Here is a 21,832-nt window from a genome sequence, read left to right as displayed (position 1 = left end):
TATGATTTTATATACATTTAAGATTATCAAATTGCATGTTGATAAATTTTTTGTTCTTAAAACATAATTTTAAGTTGAACATGAATAATATTATTTGTAAATTAATACTTGATTTAATATTGAGATATTACTACACTTGTTCAACTTGCAAAACTGTGTTTTAAGATCATAAAATTTATCAACGCGTAATTTGATGAATTTGAAGATATACATAAAATCACACAGAAAATATCAGCCCAAAGACTGATGATTAAACTAAATTAGTTGTGTATTCATGCTGGTCTGTATTCTTTTGTTATATATATTGTATGATATATACATATATGTATATACAGAGGATGTCGAAATTTGTAAATCAGAATATTATACTACGAAAATTCTTGAAAAACTAAACACAAAAAAATTATTAGTAGATTTTTATTTCAAAAAATAATTTTTAAAATATGAAAGTTTAAAACTGGTCAATCAAAGATTATGTTACGGTCGCTTGTCATACGGTGAATATTATTTGCGCGGTAGCATTAGTGTCTCATGAACATGCGAAGCATAGTTTGTGATTAATCAGCTTTGAACATGAACAACTTCGTGAAATAAAAATTTACAAGCAACTATCTTTATTTGCTTCATTTTTGAAAGACTTTCTTGCTATAATATTTCAATTTACGGATTTTAGAACACTTTTTAGACAACACATATTGTATTTTCATTGTTTATATACTGGAAAAACATTAATCGCACGCAAAACATTTTCAAAATAAATATAAAAATTCTATAATTCTCTTTCTGCAGATATAAAACATGTATTTTAGAAGAATATATGTGTTTTTTTATTAATGTTAATAATACAGGATTGTGTCAGAAAAGAAGTCAATGCTATTATGCGAGAGAGTGAAGGGAAACTTACAATGAAATCGTTGCAAGATATGCAATATTTAGAGAGATGTATAAAAGAAGGGTTGCGTTTATATCCAAGCGTCTATTTCATAATGCGAGTTACTTCGGAAGAAACACAATTAAGTACGTAACTGATTATTAATCTATATATATATATATATATATATATAAATAATATTATATTACACATTATATATATATATATATATATATATAAATAATATTATATTACACATTATGAAACGTGCTATGAAACATTATACTCGTATGCATTTACTTAATAAAACTTGTAACAATTCTTCTTTTATTTTGAAATTACATTTGTTTATCTTATTTGAGACAATTTTATCTATGTGAGACAAATAAATAATAAGGTAAGATGTTAAAGTAATAATTCCAAAGTTAATTGTTTAAGTTAATTAAACATTATAATACAATGTTATAATACAATTTTTAAGAAATCTGATATTTCCCAAAGGATTGAGATTACCACATTAAATTTCCTATTATGCTAATTATATGTACATACACAAAGCGTCTGTGTATTTAAAATATTAAACATTAATATCTAACCATCTAAAGTTAACAACGTTCTCATTTTCATTTAGGATATGTTACGTGTACTATAGAAAATCCAGGATGCAACTAATTTAAGATGGCTAGGTATTAATGATGCCGTATGTAGCTATTCTGTATCACATATATGTTTTCCAAATTTTTATAATGCTTCTAAACGGAAAAAACAGTTATACTGCATCTAAATTTTAACTAGCTACAAGTGAGAAAATAATTTTATGTTAGGCCATTAAAATAATTATGCAGAATATCCAAGCATGATGATATTGCTGCAGTTTTGACATTCTAGCGATCAAGTTAAATATCCTTTATTTAAATACAATTTTTTAAATGTTTCAATATAATTATTTTCACATTTAAATTTTAGCAAAATTCTTCTTTCCATGTAAGTGTTATGTTACATTCTTATAAAACGTTTTTCAGAATCATATTTAATACCTGCCGGTACAACGATGCATCTTCATATTTATGGAGTTCATAGAGATCCCAATTTTTGGCCAAATCCAGAAAAATTTGATCCAGATAGATTTTTACCTGAGAATATCCGGAACCGTCATCCTTATTCGTATATTCCATTCAGTGCTGGTCCACGTAATTGCATTGGTAAGATGATTATTCGTATCTTTTTATATGAACAGATTGCAATACATATCTAATTCTAGGTCAACGATTTGCTTTACTGGAATTAAAAGCAATAATAGCCCCCCTGGTTCACAATTTCTACTTGGAGCCCGTTGATTACTTAAAGGATATACGATTAAGTATTGACTTGGTGCTTCGCCCTTTTGATACGCATCATTTAAAATTTATCCCTATTTCCACGAAATGCATGTAAGCATTTAAAGATATTTAAAGAATAAGGACACACGATCAGTTAAATATTTGATTCGACATACAATTGTTTTACACTGTCCCACAATTACTTCCAGTATGTACGCCCTCGTAAAGCCGTGTTTGTTAACGTTTACGAATTGTTTTCTTATTTTTTCGTGGGTACAAAAATTACAAGATTTTTTTTTATTTTTTGTTTATATATAATTTTATGCAACAGAATATTCATAGAATTCTTAAACAAGATGAAATTTTTACGTACTTTCTAAATGTGTGCAATGTGTTCAAAATTTTTGCTTGCTCTCTACCTGCTAGTAACAATGAGAAAATCTAATCGATCGACAGCCACTGCCTCATTAATCTAAATTATTAGATTTCAAAATGTTATGCATATAATTACAGAATGTACGTAATTATAGAATGTTATGCATATAAATTTAAAAGGTTAGTGTTATTTTGTAAAAAAATTTTTTTGATTATTATACAATTATCTATTATTTCTTAAGTAATAGAAAAAAGGAAACCATAATATTATAAGAAATTTAATGAAAAAATTGAAGAAAATGTTTAAGATCTCTAACTTTTGACTAACTTTAAGCTAAAGATTTTTATCTGAAAGATAATATGTTTTTAGATTCAATATATTTTCTGGTGTTTTACAATTGTATGTCAATTAAATATTTAACTAATCGTATGTCCTTATTGTTTAAATGCCTTTAAATGCCTATGTATACAATTGTTTTATATATAAATTTTATACATAAAGTCCTAAAATTTATGTAATAAAAAGTAAAAGCAAAAGTAATACTTTATATGATCAAACCTGAAAGTATTATATTAAATAATTTATCTCGTTCTGTGCATTTTATATAAAAGTATTAAGATACACAGTTATCGCAAAATTAATAATTTTACAAGATATTTTATATTTTATTCAAGCATACTTCAACATAAAGTATAAAGTGTCTCATAAGTGACATAAAATATTCATTTTTTTGTGTCAATGTGCATATATCAACTTACCTCAATACTCTTATGCACAGAATAATGAGATAAATCACTCGATATAATATTAGTAGGTTTAAAATGATGCTAAATATATACATATTATATACTGTATGTATTTATATGTATATAAATATATACATATTATATGATACTTAAGATAATACTTAAGACGGTTTTAAATATAAGAATCGACTATGAATCCCGGCCTTTACTTCGGCTAACGCGCGCGCTGTGTGCTAATCCTTTCTAAAAAAAAGCATGTAAAGAATATATCGAAGTTATTGTAGTCGCTTTTTTACGATACCGATTGGTTCTCTCGCTGCGCTAATTTCATGAGCGATTATCATCGCGGAGATGGCGTATTTTGTGTAGTAAGGGGCTAATAGTGTAATTTTCCTTTAATCCTATAATTTAAATCTCTCGTCAATTCTCATCCCGACCAATATCTGTAACATACGATATCCGTTGGCTAGTCTGGATACGTTTTATGTTACATCCTATGCATGTTGCAAATATTACCCACCCCATGATAGGCTTCCAGATTTCTTCTTTTTCTTTAAATTAACTCACTTAGTCACTTACTCACTTACTCGCTCATTCACAAAAATATAGATATGACAATATTATGCTTTGATCCTGCGCAAGACATATGCAAAGCCTTGAAATAAAGTAAGAAAATTGATTGCTGACTCACCGACCCAATGCGCAACGAGCGGAGTTATAATCAACCACGAAGTTACGATGATTACTGTAACACCAATATAAGATATAAAAATTAAAACTCCGTTGAAAATAAATAAGTTTAAAAGTTATTTCTTATATACCCAGAGAAACGTTTGTTAAAAAGTATTATATTTGTTTGATTCAAAGAAATTTGTACACTGCTATACAAATAAAGAAAAGTTTCTTTGACTTAAAAAAATTTTTTGATTGCTCCTTGTATTAGAATTAAAGAAACAATTTGGTTGTGCAACGCAAACTTTATTAAAATAAAAGAAATATATTTTTAAAGCCAGAACAATTAAATTATTTTTTTACATTTCTATCATACGTTCTTTGAATTAAATAATTATTTGTTTAAATTAAATAAATAATTTGAACAAGTAATTTATTTACTTTAAAAAAGCTAATAACGTCATTTCCTAAAGTCAAATAAATTTTTATTTTCCTTAAAGGTATTTTTCCTTCAACTTAAAAGAATCAAGTTAAAGAAATGATTTCATCACTTTAAACGTAACTTTCCTCTGGGTGTGTGTACAATTTTGTATTAATCTTTTTTCTTTAAACAGCTTTTTTTAAATTTGATAACAGCGAAAGAAAGAGAAAAAGTTTAATAAATTCACATAAATAAGAAATTATATTTACCCCAAGGTTGCTCCGCTAGGACCCTATGCCACTCCCAGGCCTCTCCCTTCTCTCAGATCCTGTAAATCTGTAACATACAAATATAAAATAAATTATGGCAGCAATCAAAATAATTAATATTTTAAAGAATAATTATGTAGTTTTTTGAATATTATTCATAGTTTTAATAGATATTATTTGAGTATAAATTTTTTAAATCCCTTTATATAATAATTTTTTATTTAAATTTGGATAGACAATTAGAATCCCTTTTTAAAAAAAGCATTCCTTTTTTAAAAAAAAAAGCATGTAAAGAATAAATATGTCAAATATATCAAAGTTATTGTCGCTTTTCTGCGATGCCGATTAGTTCTCTCGCTGCGCTAACTTTCAGAACGGCTGCCATCGCGGAAATCGAATATATTGACTATGTGTATTCACGGGTTAATAGTGTAATATTAAATTTGTAATTTGTTTGAAATTATGTAATATTAAAAGCTTTGTAGCACGCGCTACGCGCGGGCCCGTTTTTATTGTAATATGTAATAAAGTTACATTTGTCTGTAATATTCTTTCACAGATTTATTACTTCAATATAGAACAAATAATTTTGTTTTACTCACCGACACGAGTCGCAACAGCAGAGTTATAACTACGGCGCGGCTACATTAATTTTCATAAACCACAAATACACGATTCAAATTATAGCGACATTCAAAATAATTAGTTCTCTAGTGTACAGTTGCGTGCGTAAGATAATTATAAACAATTTCAAAAGTAACAGTATTTTGAATAGCAGACAATTCACCTCTAGGGTTGCTTCGTCGACGCCCGATGCCATCCTAAACATTCTCTCTCTTTCTTTTCTTCTGTTCTTCTGTGGCAGATTTTCCGCGGCACGATAATCACTCGCGAAAACATCGATTAATTACACATCACGGTAAAGAATAGACGATTGCGCGGTATTTCGTACAGCACTCCCGACGTTCATGTCACAATTATAAAATACTTTATTATATTACGACGGAAAAATCAAAGCATTATTGTGCGCGCACAAATAAGCTATGAAGTTATGATCTTTTAATCTGCGGCCTTATGTTAATAATTCAAAAACGGAGGCAGGTTTAACCTGGAAATACACAATACGACGTTATTAATAAAGCGGAGTTAATAATTAATCGAAACGCGATGGACCATTCAGAAACACAAGCACGTGATTCACAATCAGTTGATATTTTGCGAGATAACACATGGAGCGGCTCGTGACGCTACTTGCTCGCTCGATTCTCGGAACGCAAATAATAGCGCGGCGACCTTGCGTAAACACAACGTGCTATACACAAGAGCAACGAATTCCAAGGCCGTGGTCAGCCAAATTTCTCGAAATGTCTAAAGCGTCGTATGTATACTGAATATTATCTCGCACTTTAAACTAGAGTTATTTGACACTGAAGTAAAAATGGTCTTTCTTGCTTTAATGTTGAATAAGTCGGTGAATAAAAATCGGTATACAGTACTCAACAAGTACGCAAATTAAAGGTAAATATTCACGCTTTTTGAATGCTGTAAACCACATTTTTGTAAGACTTTTATTTTACACCGTAAAGCTTTGCAAATTTCGTAAAAAAATCCGTCAAACGTTAAAATTTTATACAACTTTGCAACATTTTACGACGTGAAATAAAAATCGCATACAAATGTGGTTTACAGCATACCAAAGCGTGAATCTTTACCTTAATTTGCGTATTTACTGAGCGCTGTACGATTTTTTATCACCGAGTTATTCAACGCTGAAGGTAGTCTCGCGCAGCAAGATAGACTCCTTATTACGTGCATGTCGCGCCGTCTCTGTTAAATGCCCCACTCGGGTTGTTGACCGCGCACCGTCTGGCTCGTCTCCCCACTCTTCTCGGTCGCTCAGTCATTCAACTACCCGAGGCGCAAGAGATCGACGTGGTCACGTGCGTCTCGAGTAATGCGAACGACCGAGCGACCGAGGAGAGTGGGGAGCTGAGCCAGACGGGGCGCACGGCGTGCCGCCTATTTTACGAGACCGCGCGCGGTCAACAACCCGAGTGAGGCATTTAACAGAGACGGCGCGACATGCATGTAACACGGAGTCTATCTCGCTGCGCGAGATTACTTTCAATGTTGAATAACTCTTGTTTAAAATGCGAAATAATATTTAATATACATACGATGTTTTAGACATTCCAAGAAATTTGATTGTCACACGGCCTTGGAGTTTGTTGTTTTTGTGTATAGCGCGTTGTGCTTACGCAAGGTCACGGCGCTATCATTCGTGTTCCGAAACTTGAGCGAACAGGTAGCGGTGCGATCCGCTCCATGATATCTCACAACATATCAATTGGATCATGTATTTGTAGTTTTGAATGGTCCATCGCGTTTCAATTTATTATTAACTCTGTTTTATTAATCACGTCGTACTGTGTGGTTCCAAGTTAAACCCGCCGGCTCTGTTTTTGAATTATTAACGAAAAGCCGCAGTTCCAAACGTCAAATAGCTTCATAGCTTATTCGCGCGCGTACGATAATGCTTGGATTTTCCCATCGTAATATAATAAAATATTTTATGATTGTGTGACGTGAACGTCGGAAGTGCTGCTCCAACTACCGCGCGATCGTCTATTCTTTACCGTGATGTGTAATTAATTGGTGTTTCCACGAGTGAGTGTCGTGCCCGTAGATGTAGAAAATATATTTCTAAATATATTTTTATGTCCATGATCGTGTTACGAAGAAACGAGAGAAGAGGAGGAGAAGATTCAGGACGGCATCGGGTGTCGGTAGACCAATCCTAGAGGTAAGTTGTCTGTTATTTATAATTATATCTGTTATTTCGGAATCGTTTGTAATTATCTTACGCACGCAACTATATGCTAGAGAATTAATTATAATCAAATGTAGCTATAAATTGAATCGTGTATTTGTATTTTACAAAAATTAACGTAACCGCGTAGTTATAACTCCGCTGCTGCGACTTGTGTCGGTGAAATAAAATTATTTGTTCCATATTGAAGTAATAAATCTGTGAAAGAAGATTACAGACAAATGTAACTTTATTACATACTACAATAAAAACGGGCCCGCGCGTAGCGCGTGCTACAAAGCTTTTAATATTGCATAATTTCAAACAAATTACAAATTTAATATTACACTACTAACTCCTCAATATACATAATCAAAATACGCGATCTCCGCGATGACAATCGCTCTGGAAGTTAGCGCAGCAAGAGAACCAATCGCGGAAAAACGACTACAATAACTTCGATATATTCTTTACATACCTTTTTTAGAAAGGACTAGTACGCAGAGCACGCGTTAGCCGAAGACCGAGATTCGACTTATGTACTTAAAACCGTCTTAAGTATTATCTCAAGTATCATATATACGTATATGAGGCATTCCACGTGAAAGGGGTCCATCTAAAAATAAACAGTTTGGAATTTTTTAAATGATAATAAACTATGTTAGTGGATATATTGTTAATAATTAAAAAAAGGCCAATAATAAAAAAAATAAGTATTATTTTGCCTTGTATCAAAGATATTGAAAGCTATCGTTTAAATTCAGAAAAGAAATTTTTTCTCTTTTAACATTTGTAGCTAAAATTAAAACATTTTTGAAACACGATTTTTTTAGGATTTTTTCCGTACTTTCAGATAAAAATTAATTTTAGTGAATAAAAGTTAATAGTATTACAAAAATTAATTTTTTAGCTTTAAATAAAGAAATAAACAAGTACATTTATTTCTAAAAATCCGAAAAATTCTCAAAAATACTTTAATACATGTAAAATATCGTACCACAAAGCAAATTTTATTGCAATGTGATTCTCTTAAAAACAAATATCTTTTCAATACAAAATAATAATTTTTGCCAAAAGCTAGATAATATTAATTTTTATTGGTCCATTAATACTACGTCAATAATATATTTTTAACAAATAACTATAAAATAAAAAATAGTTGTGAAATCTTTGCGTTTTATATTCTTTAGACTTATTTATTTTGCAATAAAAAAACTTCACAATTATTCCTTATTTTATAGTTATTTGTTAAAAATATATTATTTAAGCAGTATTAAGTAATGGACCAATAAAAATTGATATTATCTAGCTTTTGGGTAAAATTATAATTTTGTATTGAAAAAAATATTCGCCTTCGAGAGGTTCCCATTGCGATCCCAAAATTAGCTTTATAATACATATATACAATTTTATTACTGTTATAAAATATTTATTTGTTACCTGAAAAGTCTGGAATTATAGAAAGTATTTCTACTTTCAAATCATGTCTGGCAGCTTGTAAGAACCGGCATGTCTTCAGAAAGACGGGAAATTGCCAGTGTATAAGTCGATACGACTAACATCGAATAATACGCACAGCAATAATGTAAGTCTTTTTTACTATTATTAAAAATTTGTTATTGTTATCATTCACATATCTATAATTAATCAATTGTATAATAATATAAAGCAGTACAATGTTACGTTTATGTAACTTCTAAAAATGAGGAAAAGGAAGATACAATTTCTCTCAAACGACAGTTTAAATAATAATCTCTTAAATAATAGTAAAAAAATAGGCAACAATATACATTATATAAAAATTTGATTAAACATATGTGGAACATAATAAATGTTTACATAACTTTGACATGATTCGTTGTCAATTTTTAATCTGGAAACATTTAAAAATGAAAGATAAATACATTTTTTCAAAGCTTTATCATTTTTATATTATAATTGTTATATTATATTTTATATCTATATTATTTTATCATACTTAAATATATTATATTTCTATTATTTATACATGCGTGTGCATTTATGTAAAATTTAAAAGCTGAAGAAAACTCTTTTACCGATTAACGTAACACACAATATTTTCGTTATAGCTTTTCTCTTTAATTGTCATGCAAAAATCATAATATTTTATACGTTAATATATAACTAAATTTACATTTTATAAATATCAGTACATTTATAAATAGGTTTATCACTATTCCAAAATTATTTTATAAACGTTTGTTCCACAGTTACTATTGTATTTTATTATTTTCTGCATAATTATGAACTTCCAGCAAAAACAATTTGTAAACTAATAATTATTTTATTATTAATATTATAGTTTATTATACTTTCCCTACATTTGCACTAATAAAACATTGAACGGGGAATAGTACGCCGTAATCCCACTACGTCGACATAGCTGAGTGAAAATGAAAGCAGCATCGCTGTAAGTTTTTTTCTTAATTTATAGCGTATAAAAATTATTACATATAAATATGATCAAAATTTTGTTAGTAATTTAAATGAATCAAAATATCTCTACATGCCTCAATACAAAAATTCTAAAGACATTCTTTTTTCATTTATTTGTTTAACATTATCCAACATAAGACTAAAAGAGTACACAGAAAAATATTTTTTGCAAAATCCTCACAAAGCTATACTTTTCCAGTTAAATATTACTCAATTTAATTTATGTTTAATTTTAGACATACAAGAAACTGTATTAACTTTACAATTAATGGAGTTCAGCACACTGGTAAATATTCTTTATATACAATATAATGTGTAACGAAGGAAGTAAGAAATTCTTTGTCATTAATAAAGAACAAAATAATTTAGATTATAATTAATAAGAAAATTCAAGTATATTGAAAATCTCATTATAGTAATTAGAAACTATAAAATATTTCAGTTATCGTAACAAAAAAACCATTTTTTTACAAAAATTAAATTAAGTATAATAGAATTTAAAACATTTAATTCTAAAATTTTAACAAACTGTAAAAATAAAAGATCAAAATGTGTACGTTGTATTTAGAATCATAACTAATATGTCAATTTTATGATATTCAAAATTACTTTTAGTATCGGGATGCATACCGAGTGATACATCTCTTAATGTCTACATCCGCGATTACGCAAAACTTCGAGGCACAAAAGTAATGTGCAACGAAGGTGGTTGCGGAGTCTGTATTGTGGCTGCAGAAATCAAGGGCAAGACAATAGCTGTGAATTCCTGTTTAGTACCAATACTAATCTGCGATGGGTATGCGTGTTATTAACAGAAAAAATGCATAATTGAATTTTATTTTTAGCAATATGATGGGAATTCATCCTATAGCATTACAAATCTGTTTTAAGCAGAAATTGTTTATCATTGCCTTTTTTCTTATAATCATATATATTATTTAAAATTTTATGGCGTTTATTTTTATACTAGTAATGAATGTTTTATGTGCTGTAGATGGGCCATTTGCACAATCGAGGGCTTAAATAATAGGCATGATGGTTATCATACGATTCAAGCTGCGCTCGCTGACAAAAATGGCTCACAATGCGGATACTGCTCTCCCGGCATGGTGATGAATCTCTATAGGTTTGTATCCGACGAAATAATTAATAATAATATCAAAATGATTATACTAAAATTGGAAATGTACTAAATTTTTTGTTTCATATTAAGATATTATCTGAATTGTTGCCGTTGCAAAATTGCACTGAAGAAAAAGCAAGTTTACTCTAAGAAGATAACATATCAATAACAAACCCCAAGAATTATTTCTTTTCTAATAATGAACAATTTGTAAATTACAATCAAATATATAAAATCGTAATTATTATAATATCTTATTGAAAGTATCATGAAATTGAACGTAACGTTTGTTAATGTATTTATTATTTATAATTTATAGTCTTATACGTGACAAAAAATTATCTATGCAGCAAATCGAAAATTCTTTTGGCGGCAATATTTGTCGATGTACTGGGTATCGTCCGATTTTGGATGCGTTTAAAGGATTTGCTAACGATGCTCCTTCATCAATGGTGAAAAGCATTCGCGACATTGAGGTGTTTGGACAAAAATTTTTATTCTTATTTTTAAAATAAAAAATAAATTTTATTTTTTTTTAACTTTAATTTAAATTTGTATTTTAAAATATTGTTTTTAATTTCATTATGCTCAAAGACAAAGTTGTCTTGTGCTGCTTTATCTTAATATTCTTAATAATTAATAATTAACTGTTATTATTTAATTGTATATGATTTTTTTATTTTCTTTTTATAATATATTGTTTACATCTTGTTTTAAGTATATTAATATATGCTTAACAGGATTTCTACAAGATCAAAGCTTGCCCGAAATTCGAAGCACCATGTACAAGTAGTTGTCGCGATGAGCAACTTTACGAAAAAGACACAGCGGTGGACATAAAATTAGAGGATGCGAAATTTTACAAAGTTTACTCACTCGATGATCTATTCGCGATATTTCAACAAAACCTGAACGCTACGTACATATTAAATGGAGGAAATACTGCACACGGTAATTTTTCTTTATACATATAGGCATGAGCTACTACAAAAATGTGTATAAAATGTTTATTGTGATTTTTTTAATTATATTTGCATAGAATTATTAAAATTATTCAAAACATTTACATATTATTTTTGCGTTTATAATATTCATTACAATGCATTACTAAATTTATATCGCTTTTTATTTATGTTGTTCTCTGAAGTTCAAATATGTAAATATTTTTCATTAAATTAATAATAAAATAAAATTTTACTTTACAAGACAATTTAATAAAATAAGAACGCACTGTTAATTAACAGCTAAACAAATGATCTATAAATTTATTTTCAAAATTACACGTACAAATTTTATTTCTATTGCTTTTAAATGGTTGGGCAGCTACTAAATAGTTAAGAATTATATAATACAATTAAAAAGTCAATAACTTTATTTAACTTAATTAATTCTTTATAATTTAACTTTTAACTTTAATTTATTTTAAAAATATATATTAAATTTTTTTACCTAAACGTTGCTTTTTAATAATCAAATGTGTTAAAATACAAAACGTTTATGATTTTAATCATTTTACAAAATCACGATTAACAATCACAATTAAATATCTATATTTTTGTAATAAAATTAAATTGCAATAACATAATTTAAAGTACACGACATTAAAAATCTGATCTATTGCAGGTGTTTATCGGTCTAGCAAAAAAAATCTCTACATAGATATAAACGATATCCCAGATTTACGCCGCATTGAAAAAACCAATGATTACTTGGTCCTAGGCGGAAATACATCTCTTAGCGCGGCTCTGGAAGCCTTTCAAAAGTATTCATCCGAAGACGGATTTAAGTATCTACGTCATTTGGCGCGTCACGTAGACTTGATTGCACACGTACCTGTGCGAAACATCGGCAGCATTGCCGGTAATCTGATGATCAAGCACACGCACAACGAATTCCCATCCGACATGTTTTTACTGTTAGAAACCGCCGGTAGTAAAATACATATTCTCGAGAGATCCGATAGCAAGCAGAGCGTGACGCTGTTGGATTTTCTGAAACTCGATATGCATCATAAGATCATATATAGCGTTGTTTTGCCGCGGCTATCTGACGAGTACGAATATAGGTCATACAAGATTATGCCTAGAGCTCAAAATGCTCATGCTCACGTCAACGCCGGCTACCTCTTCAAGCTCTGTCCTAAAGGCACGGTAATGAAATTATTTAGATTTATTTATGTTATCGCAAAATAAATTCTTAAATATACATGTTCAATGTTTCGCGAGAAGGTGCTGGAGAGGCCCAACATTATCTATGGCGGCATCAACAAGCATTTTTCGCACGCAACGAACACGGAGTTAATGTTAATCGGTAAATCAATCCTAGACAATCAGATGCTGAAGACCGCTCTAAAGACGTTGCATGATGAACTCCAACCCGACCATGTGCTACCGAACTATTCGCCCGAATTCCGCAGGACTCTTGCTATAGGATTATTTTATAAGTGTGTGTTGAGCCTCAAACCGGAGAACGTAAACCCTAGACTTCGTAGCGGAGGTTCCTTGTTAGAACGTGGTCTCTCTTCAGGTACACAAAACAATTCGTAGATCTTTTAAAATATATCGCAATTTTTTAAACATTTTTTTGCGTTTGAGAATTCAAATGTATTTTTTTTTCAAATTTTTTATACGTTACAATTAAGAAGTTTGACGCATATAGAATAACTTTGGTATTTGCGCCGCAGAAACCAAAAAAATTAGAAAAAGTAAAAGTATGCTCACAATTATTCTGTCACTCCAGTGTGTTATTTTAGTATTGCCGCTTTAATTTTACTATTAATGTTGACGAAACCATCACGAGTTGAATCAATTTGTCAATTTTATAAAATAATCATTCTCTCTGTAATAAGTGTAAAAAGCTTCGTCATTTTGCAATATAAAAGTATAGAGATTGAAAGCGTAAAACATGAAGTATATCAAAATACAAGAGCTTAACTCTTGTATTTTTTTGTTGATCTTGATTCTCCCATTCATGAGTGGCTCTATACATCTCAGCCTTTTCGATATATGGCAAAAATGCATATTAAAAAAAGTTTTTTTTTAATATAAAAAAATTAATATGTAATTTAAATTTTTTTTTTGCTGTAAACAGTATAAAGTTTTTTTGATACAATTTATTTACCTTAAACACTTAAATAGTACTTGATAAATTAAGTTTTCGATAGGTACGGCGTACATTCCGGAGTTACCCTATTTAATTTATCGTATCTTGAGACTTTTTAACAAGGATCTCACTGCTACATTGATAAAATAACTTTCATATTAAAGAAATAAAAAAATAGAGTTGTTTAGTCGAAATAATGTAGAAAAACTCGTGACATATTCTAACCTATTGTCCAAAGTGCACATAGAAAAAGATATGGTTACTCTAGGTACACAGGACTACGATACGGACAAAAACATGTGGCCAGTGAATAAGCCTATACCAAAATTAGATGCTATCAAACAAACATCGGGCGAAGCTCAATATTGCAACGATTTGCCTCCGTATCCTGGGGAAGTGTTTTGCGCATTCATCCTGACGGAAATCGGTAATGGCAAGATCGACAGTATAGATGCGAGCAAGGCGCTTTCTATGAAGGGAGTAGTGGCATTCTTCAGTGCCAAGGATGTACCGGGAGAAAATCTGTGCATTTCCGCTGCCAGTCAATTGGAACGTTTGACAAATGACGAATTGTTGTTTGCCGAAAAAGACGTTCTTTATGCCGGTCAGCCAGTTGGCGTGATCGTCGCGGAGACGCACAATTTAGCGAATGAGGCCGCGAAATTAGTGAAAATTAACTACAGCGAGATTCTAAAGAGAAAGCCTGTAATAAGTATTGAGGATGCGCTCGCCACGGATGACGACACCAGATTCATGAACAGCAGCAATGTGCCAGCAACCAAGAAAGGTAAAAATTTATTCTAAGTTGTTGGGAAAAAAAAATATATAAACATAATATCTTAAAACATATCGACATTTTCTATTTTTTTGCAGGAGAAAATACTAAACGAGTGATAAAGGATATTTTTCAATGTGGCAGCCAGTATCACTACACCATGGAAACTCAGTCTTGCGTATGTATACCTGTGGAAGATGGTATGGACGTTTACCCATCAACGCAATGGATGGACCTCAATCAAGTATCGATTGCAAATTGCCTCAATGTTAAAAATAATAGGTAAGTCATTAATCTCACAATTGTTTCGGAAAAAGTATTGTTAAACAACACTGATTTACACGAATTCTGACAAAATACATGATTTACTCAATTATCGTATACATGTTCATAAGTTATTACAAATATCGAACTACAATGAGTACTGACCGTAAAATTTTGTTTCATGAAAAATTTAATAACAATCTTAATTACAACGTAGTAAAGTTAATAAAATAAATTATTTAATGTGCAAGAATTAAGATTAATTGAAATATATACGTTTTTATCCTTCCTACAATAATAAATGACAGAAGATCCTCGGATATGCGTTCTGTTAAAATAAATTAAATTAAATTAAATTAAATTAATGTAATTATATGAATTTAATTTTTGTAGTATTAATGTCTATGTGAGGCGACTTGGAGGAGGATACGGAGGAAAGGAGATTCGCAATGTGCAAATCTCGTGTGCCTGCGCGCTGGTATGTCACAAACTGAAGCGTCCAGCGCGTTTTGTCATGACGATAGAGAGCAATATGCAATCGCAAGGAAAACGATTTTTTGCACGTCAAGAGTATGAGATTGGGATAGACGACGGGGGAGTTATTCAATATCTTGATTCAAGACAGTGGAGCAACAAAGGCTGTGATTTCAACACTGTTTTAGGTGCCACAATAGTTAACGCCATGAAAAAGTACGTAGCAAGAATACGGCAATAACAACAAGTGATATACCATATGTAAAAATAAAGATACAATATTTACAAGGTAAAATGATAAATGTTATCAAAGTTTTAATCGTCTGTTGACTGCACGCTTCAAAATAAAATAAAAATATCTTAATTTCAATGCTTTTTTCTTGGAAAGGGTCTTAATATAGGTATTACTAAAATAAATTAAAGCTTTCATAAAATTTTCATCGGAGTATTGCCTAGAATTTACCAATAGAGAGCGAATATAATATTAATATTAATTTAAATAAAATTAAGTCAATGAAAAATAATAAGATATTTTTCTAAAACTGTATGAATTTAAAAAAAAAGATAATCTTTTGAAACTTTAAAATACGTTCAATTGGGGAAAATATTTATTTAGTTGTTAGTTTATTAGCATATTTCATTTATAATTAGTGTCATTGTCATTTTTCATTATTAGCGGCTGTTACGCGACTGATAGTTGGATGTTCAATGGATTTGATGTACGAACTGATTTACCATCAAACACGTTCTGTCGAGCGCCGGGATTCACAGAAGGGATAGCCATGCTGGAAAATATGATGGAGCACATTGCGAGAGTGACGAAAAAGGATCCGGTACAAGTCAGATTGGCGAATATGAACGATGTGGATAAAGCCGCGTTAGAATTAATGATAAAGGGTTTATCGAAATCGGCCGATTACGAGATACGGAAGCGAGAAGTTGAGACGTTTAATAATGAAAATCGCTGGAAGAAAAAAGGCATTGCTCTGGTGTCAATGAAATATCCATTAACTTACGTGGGCCAATTTAATGCTATGGTGTCAATTTGCGCTCGCGATGGTACGGTTTGCGTGACGCACGGTGGGATTGAGTGCGGCCAAGGTATAAATACGAAGGTACGTTGTTATAAGTTAAAGTTTCTTAAGTGATCTATTCTTGGACGAAAAGCACTTCAATAAACAAATGGACCAAAATTAATTCAAAGAATATTTTAACAAAATTAAATATTTAATTTAGAAAATTAAAAAATTATTGTCACAGATTTACGATTTAATATTTAAAATATTGTATCTTTATTTTTATTTTAGATATACAGAGTAAATTATGAAAAATGTTCTATATCATTTTTTCGAATCTCGATTTGATTTTTGAAACAATTGAATTAAAAATTAATAATGTTATTAAAAAAGAGAGAAAAATATTAAATAGAAAAACTTAATAATAAAATAATTTATTTTAACAGAATGCATTTCCGCGGATCTTTTGTCATATATTTTTCCTTGTAGGAAAGATAAAAATGTATTTGCTTTAATTAATTCTAACTTTTGCACATTAAATAATAAAATATATATAATATTATTTAAAAAATTTCTGTGGATTTCATTTACCATCTGCAGTATACAAATTAAACAACTAACTTGGTCTTGCTTATGCTTCCTATCCATATAAAAATATTTATTTCAGGTTGCTCAAGTGGCTGCCTACACACTGGGGATTGATCTAGAATTAATCTCTGTCAAACCAAGCAATAATATAATAGCACCTAACAATTTTGCTACTGAATCCAGCATTGCTAGTGATTCATGCTCATATGTAAAGAGTTACATAATTAAGTATATAAAAACACTTGAGATGTGAAGATAAAAGATACAATGCATAAATTATACTGCATTAATTAATAATACTTTGATTCGATGTATTGGGGCGACAAGATAATTTTTTGTAACTTCTACTGTTATATTTATTCTAGGCAACGATCCAAGCTTGCAAAGAGATTCTAAAGAGACTCGAGCCAATAAGGAAGGAAATGAACAACCCCAACTGGAAGGAGCTTGTTTTTAGGGCGTATCAAAACGACATTGATTTATGCGCGCGTCATATGTAAATATCATGTTAAGTTATATTTAATATATTACAAATAACAAAACATGTTACGCAAATGACAAGAAATTAAAAGATTTGTCGATATTGTATTGTCGCAAAATATTCGTTTAAAAAAAATAATTGCTTTTTTAATAAAAGTATACAAGCTCGCCAAGTAAAAACAAATAATAATTTAACATCGACCACATTGAGTACTATAGCGCATGTTGTAGCGCTTAATTGAACATTAAGACAAAATTGTATTTAAACTTAAAAAAAAAAAAATTACATCTAATTACTCTCTAAAATTTTTAGAGTGGAATTTTATTTAAAAGAGTGAAATTCCACTCTAAAAGTGTGAAAATCCTGCCACTCTTTATCAAGACTGGCAGGATCTTCACACTTTTAGAGTGGGATAATACTCCAAAGTATTTAGAGAAAACAATACACATTTCAACCTTATTTGGTTTACTTCAGTCGTAGATATAAAAAAAATAAAAACTTTGGAAAGTTTTGTTATACATTGCAAAGCCAACGTATAATAACAATAAAAATATACAAGCTCGTCAAAAATAAACAAATGTTTGATGTAACTTTTTTTTAGTTTAAATACAATTTTTGTCCTAAAGTAATGTTTAAATAGGTGCTATCATCTGCGCTAATGCTCAAAGTGGCCGGTTTTAAATTATTATTAATTTCTTTTGTTTTTAAAAGTATGTAGCTTGTAAAACGTATTTAAATATTTTTGTCCACACTTTCAGTAATTAAACTTGAGCAATAGTGCCATCACATACGCACGTGCTTGCACACACACACACATACACACACACACACACACACACACACACAATATGTTTCAATTTATTTTACTAAATTAATAAGTTCACATTTCTTATTGAAAGAGCCAACAACGTTGAGATTTTTATGTGTTATTGTTTATTAAATTTAATAAAATTTAGTGATATTTATTAATACTTACCTCATTAGGTTTGCAACCACACGGGACGATACGATCAAGCCTTACAGCATTTATGGCGTCACCATCGCCGAGGTGGAAATCGACGTTTTGACCGGCCAGCATATTATCAGAAGAGTCGATTTAATGGAAGACACTGGTGTAAGTTTGAGTCCCGAAATTGACATTGGCCAGGTGGAAGGAGCATTTGTAATGGGAATAGGATACTGGACTTCCGAGGATCTGGTGTATGATCCTAAAACAGGAATGTTAACCAATGACAGAACCTGGGTACGTTGCTTGAATTTCAGTAAAGCTATAAATGTTTCACGATAACAATTGCACCGATTTATCGGGGAGAGAGAGAGAAAGAGAGAGAAAGAGAGAGAGAGAGAGAGAGAGAGAGAGAGATTGTCCTAGACATGCATAATTTATTTACTTAAAGTATTTTATTTTTCCTTTATAGAACTATAAACCGCCAGGAGCAAAGGATATTCCCGAAGACTTTCGCGTATCTTTCCGCAGAAATGCACCTAATCCACTCGGTGTTCTTCGATCGAAAAGTATAATTATGGATATTTCATTAATTTTTGTATTTGAATCCTATTTATATTATTACAAATAAAGAATATTGAATATTTTCCACAAATGCGCATGCAAAAATTTTTCGATAATCACTTTGCAAGAATTAAAAAAAACATAAAATTCTATTTTATAAAAGATTATCAATTTACATTAAATTTATATCTAATATGATTTACAAAGTTTATTAATTTTGCCAATTTAATTATATAAGTTAATCTAAATCACATTAAATAAAATTGAATAAAAATAAAAAAAACTTTCTTGTGTGTAGTAGTATCAGAATCGCAAAGGCATGCTTTAAAGAATCGATTATTAATTGCGCGTAAAAATTTCTTTGTAGCAACTGGCGAACCACCGATTTGTATGAGCTGTGTAATTCCCATCGCAATTCGGAACGCGTTAAATTCTGCTAGGGCAGAGGCAGGGAATACGGATGAATGGTATCAATTAGGTACGTTTTAAGCAAAGCTGTAGACATATGTTAGATATATTTGTATCTTGTGCGAATTCAATATATCACGTATGTACATAAATTAAGTTTAATCTCGATTACTATCTAGTTGTTGTAACATGTAACATTTAGTTGCATACTTTGAATCATTTTACTCCAATTATATTAGAAAAACGGCTTTTATTTTGTAATCCTTCTATGTATTAAATATATAAAATTCGACTTTTTATTTCTGTCTTCATCTCTCATTAAAATTAAATAAGGCAGACAATAATTTAAAAGTAACAAGAGTGTCGGATTTTACGATGTAATCTTTTTAATTATTTTTTGTAACAGTTGTATCAGTTTACGTTACTAATCATGAATTACATCACTTAAAGTCGAATAACAAACATTTTGATAGTTGCTGTAATTAAAATAGTTAAAAATATATTAGTCTAATATTGGTTATGTGACTCAGAGTGTTTTCTTTAAAATTTGAATTATAAATTCAAACAAAACAAACGTATAATTTTTTAAAATATTATGAAAAAATAATATTATAAAATATATTCATTAATCATTCACAATTTTTGCAGATGGACCGTGTACTACCGAACGTATACTTCTAAGCAGTTTAACCAGCACAAACAACATGATGCTTTAAGAGTGGAAAATAAAAAAAATCGAGTGGGAATTTTACGAATAAACAAGAGCTTCAAATAAATTCTATATTTACACCCACAGAAAATTTCTAGATTTCAATGTCATTACATTTCTATGTATTAAAATAGAATTAATAAAGAAACAATTATAACTATTGGAAGAGCTTATTTTAATGCTGCCCCATTAATTTGCTCATGCATATTGAGATTAGGTAGTCAAAATTTGTTGCGAATCTGTCATTATTCTTTATTTAACAATAAATTGATCTAAAAAAAATTTGAAGAATTCTTTTCTAATAAAATATCACGAAGGCCTTCAAAGAAGTTCGTTTTATTAATATAACAAATACCTATTCATAGTCAAAACGTCCATAAGAACTTGCTTTACACCTAAGCAAAGGCTGCTGTGTTTTATGTGAAATCTGGCCGGGTAAAAATCAGTTACATTCCTATGCGGTTGTGTTTTGCGGACATTTTTGTGTTAATATAATGTAACTAAGATTTTTATAGACTTTTGCATGCTGAACACGAATCCGTTGCTCAAATTTGGCTATTGCATCTCAATTTTGAGAAAAATGACGTCAAAAAAGTAAAGACCAAGATTTTGAGGGTTTTCATAGTGTTACAAAACACGCAGCAAAATTTTCTTCTAAATTTTGGTAAAGCTATGTAACAAAAATATAAACTTTTAACTTTAAAATGTAATGCTTCGACGATTGTGTTTTTTAAATCTATTTTATTTTCGATTTTTTTCTTTGTAGTCATGTTTCTTTATGTGGCCCCTCAAAATTGTAATGTGATAGTTAAATTTTGGCAACAAATTCGTGTCCAGCATACAAAAAAGTTTATAAAAATCTCTTACAACTAGACTCATTATATCTACATAAAAAATGTTTATTTTTGCAGGTTAATCACCATGGGCGTATTCTATCTACATTAATATCAAACTTCTAGTAATGATAACAAAATGTCTTTGTAGGTCAACCTTACATAACAATTTTTATCATATGAACTAAATAAACAATAATAATTGACATTTTGACAATTTTAACATAATTATTAAACTATTATGAGCAAATATTATTTATCTGACCTCATATTAAATTTATTATAGATAAGCAAAATTAGTTTCTTCATAAAACTCTCATTACGTATTTTTACAATAATTTTATTATTATTAAAAGCATTAGGAAAGCACATTGTCATCTCTAAGCGCGCAAAATTTTTGCCCTATCATTCGTAATCTTTAAATTCTTCCTATTTGAAAATTATTATAGCCTCGATATTTTGGTATTAGAATTTTTTTTTTAAATCTTCCAAAAGATCTGTTAATAAAATATTTATTGTTAGTTTTGGTATATTCTGTATATACAGGGTAATTATTAATGACTGTTTCCATGTTTTATAGGAGCATGATTAATCGACGGATACGTATTT

At 29.8% G+C, this 21,832-nt stretch overlaps 2 protein-coding genes and 1 long non-coding RNA gene across 7 annotated transcripts in view; 2 read left to right on the top strand and 1 right to left on the bottom strand.

The window, feature by feature from the left end:
- The window catches only part of LOC105204409 (cytochrome P450 4C1), a 37,891-nt gene extending 35,079 nt beyond the window's left edge, over positions 1–2,812 (top strand). For 2 of the 4 annotated variants that reach the window (XM_039448325.1, XM_039448322.1), the window contains exons 10-12: positions 849–1,017; positions 1,894–2,073; positions 2,133–2,812. In XM_039448325.1, coding sequence (XP_039304259.1) covers positions 849–1,017; positions 1,894–2,073; positions 2,133–2,305 — 522 coding nt within the window. In that variant the 3' untranslated portion in view covers positions 2,306–2,812. The remainder of the gene's footprint in view (positions 1–848; positions 1,018–1,893; positions 2,074–2,132) is intronic. The other 2 variants (XM_039448324.1, XM_039448323.1) reach the window with 1 other exon arrangement.
- A 399-nt stretch (positions 2,813–3,211) lies between these two features.
- LOC120357574 lies at positions 3,212–6,309 on the bottom strand. Its single transcript, XR_005574580.1, has 3 exons — positions 5,462–6,309; positions 4,675–4,741; positions 3,212–4,057 (listed from the first exon to the last, which is right to left on the bottom strand). It is a non-coding gene; the product is annotated as an uncharacterized LOC120357574 (long non-coding RNA).
- A 324-nt stretch (positions 6,310–6,633) lies between these two features.
- LOC105194920 (xanthine dehydrogenase) lies at positions 6,634–20,550 on the top strand. 2 transcript variants are annotated; one of them, XM_039448317.1, is made up of 20 exons: positions 6,634–7,477; positions 8,978–9,068; positions 9,807–9,914; positions 10,177–10,226; positions 10,556–10,736; positions 10,935–11,066; positions 11,383–11,539; positions 11,804–12,014; positions 12,687–13,213; positions 13,292–13,589; positions 14,434–14,952; positions 15,039–15,222; positions 15,598–15,894; positions 16,355–16,793; positions 17,362–17,490; positions 17,648–17,778; positions 18,748–19,006; positions 19,182–19,278; positions 19,641–19,751; positions 20,330–20,550. In XM_039448317.1, the coding sequence occupies exons 3-20, from the start codon at positions 9,898–9,900 to the stop codon at positions 20,395–20,397; spliced, it is 3,807 nt and encodes a 1,268-aa protein (XP_039304251.1). In that variant the 5' UTR covers positions 6,634–7,477; positions 8,978–9,068; positions 9,807–9,897; the 3' UTR covers positions 20,398–20,550. The 2 variants fall into 2 exon arrangements, with proteins under 2 accessions (XP_039304251.1, XP_039304252.1); XM_039448318.1 differs by lacking the exons at positions 6,634–7,477; positions 8,978–9,068; positions 9,807–9,914; positions 10,177–10,226; positions 10,556–10,736 and having other exon boundaries at positions 10,953–11,066; positions 11,414–11,539.
- The last annotated feature ends 1,282 nt before the right edge of the window (positions 20,551–21,832 follow it).

Source organism: Solenopsis invicta, chromosome 4 (genome assembly GCF_016802725.1).
Source record: "Solenopsis invicta isolate M01_SB chromosome 4, UNIL_Sinv_3.0, whole genome shotgun sequence".
NCBI classification, from domain to species: domain Eukaryota; kingdom Metazoa; phylum Arthropoda; class Insecta; order Hymenoptera; family Formicidae; genus Solenopsis; species Solenopsis invicta.
This window is presented reverse-complemented; position numbering and strand designations above follow the sequence as displayed.

Excerpts from the sequence above, each read along its gene's own strand:
- LOC105194920 (XM_039448317.1), top strand. Across the intron at positions 11,067-11,382 it reads ATGGTGATGAATCTCTATAG|TCTTATACGTGACAAAAAAT; the intron begins GTTTGTATCCGA and ends TATAATTTATAG. Across the intron at positions 11,540-11,803 it reads AAAGCATTCGCGACATTGAG|GATTTCTACAAGATCAAAGC; the intron begins GTGTTTGGACAA and ends TATGCTTAACAG.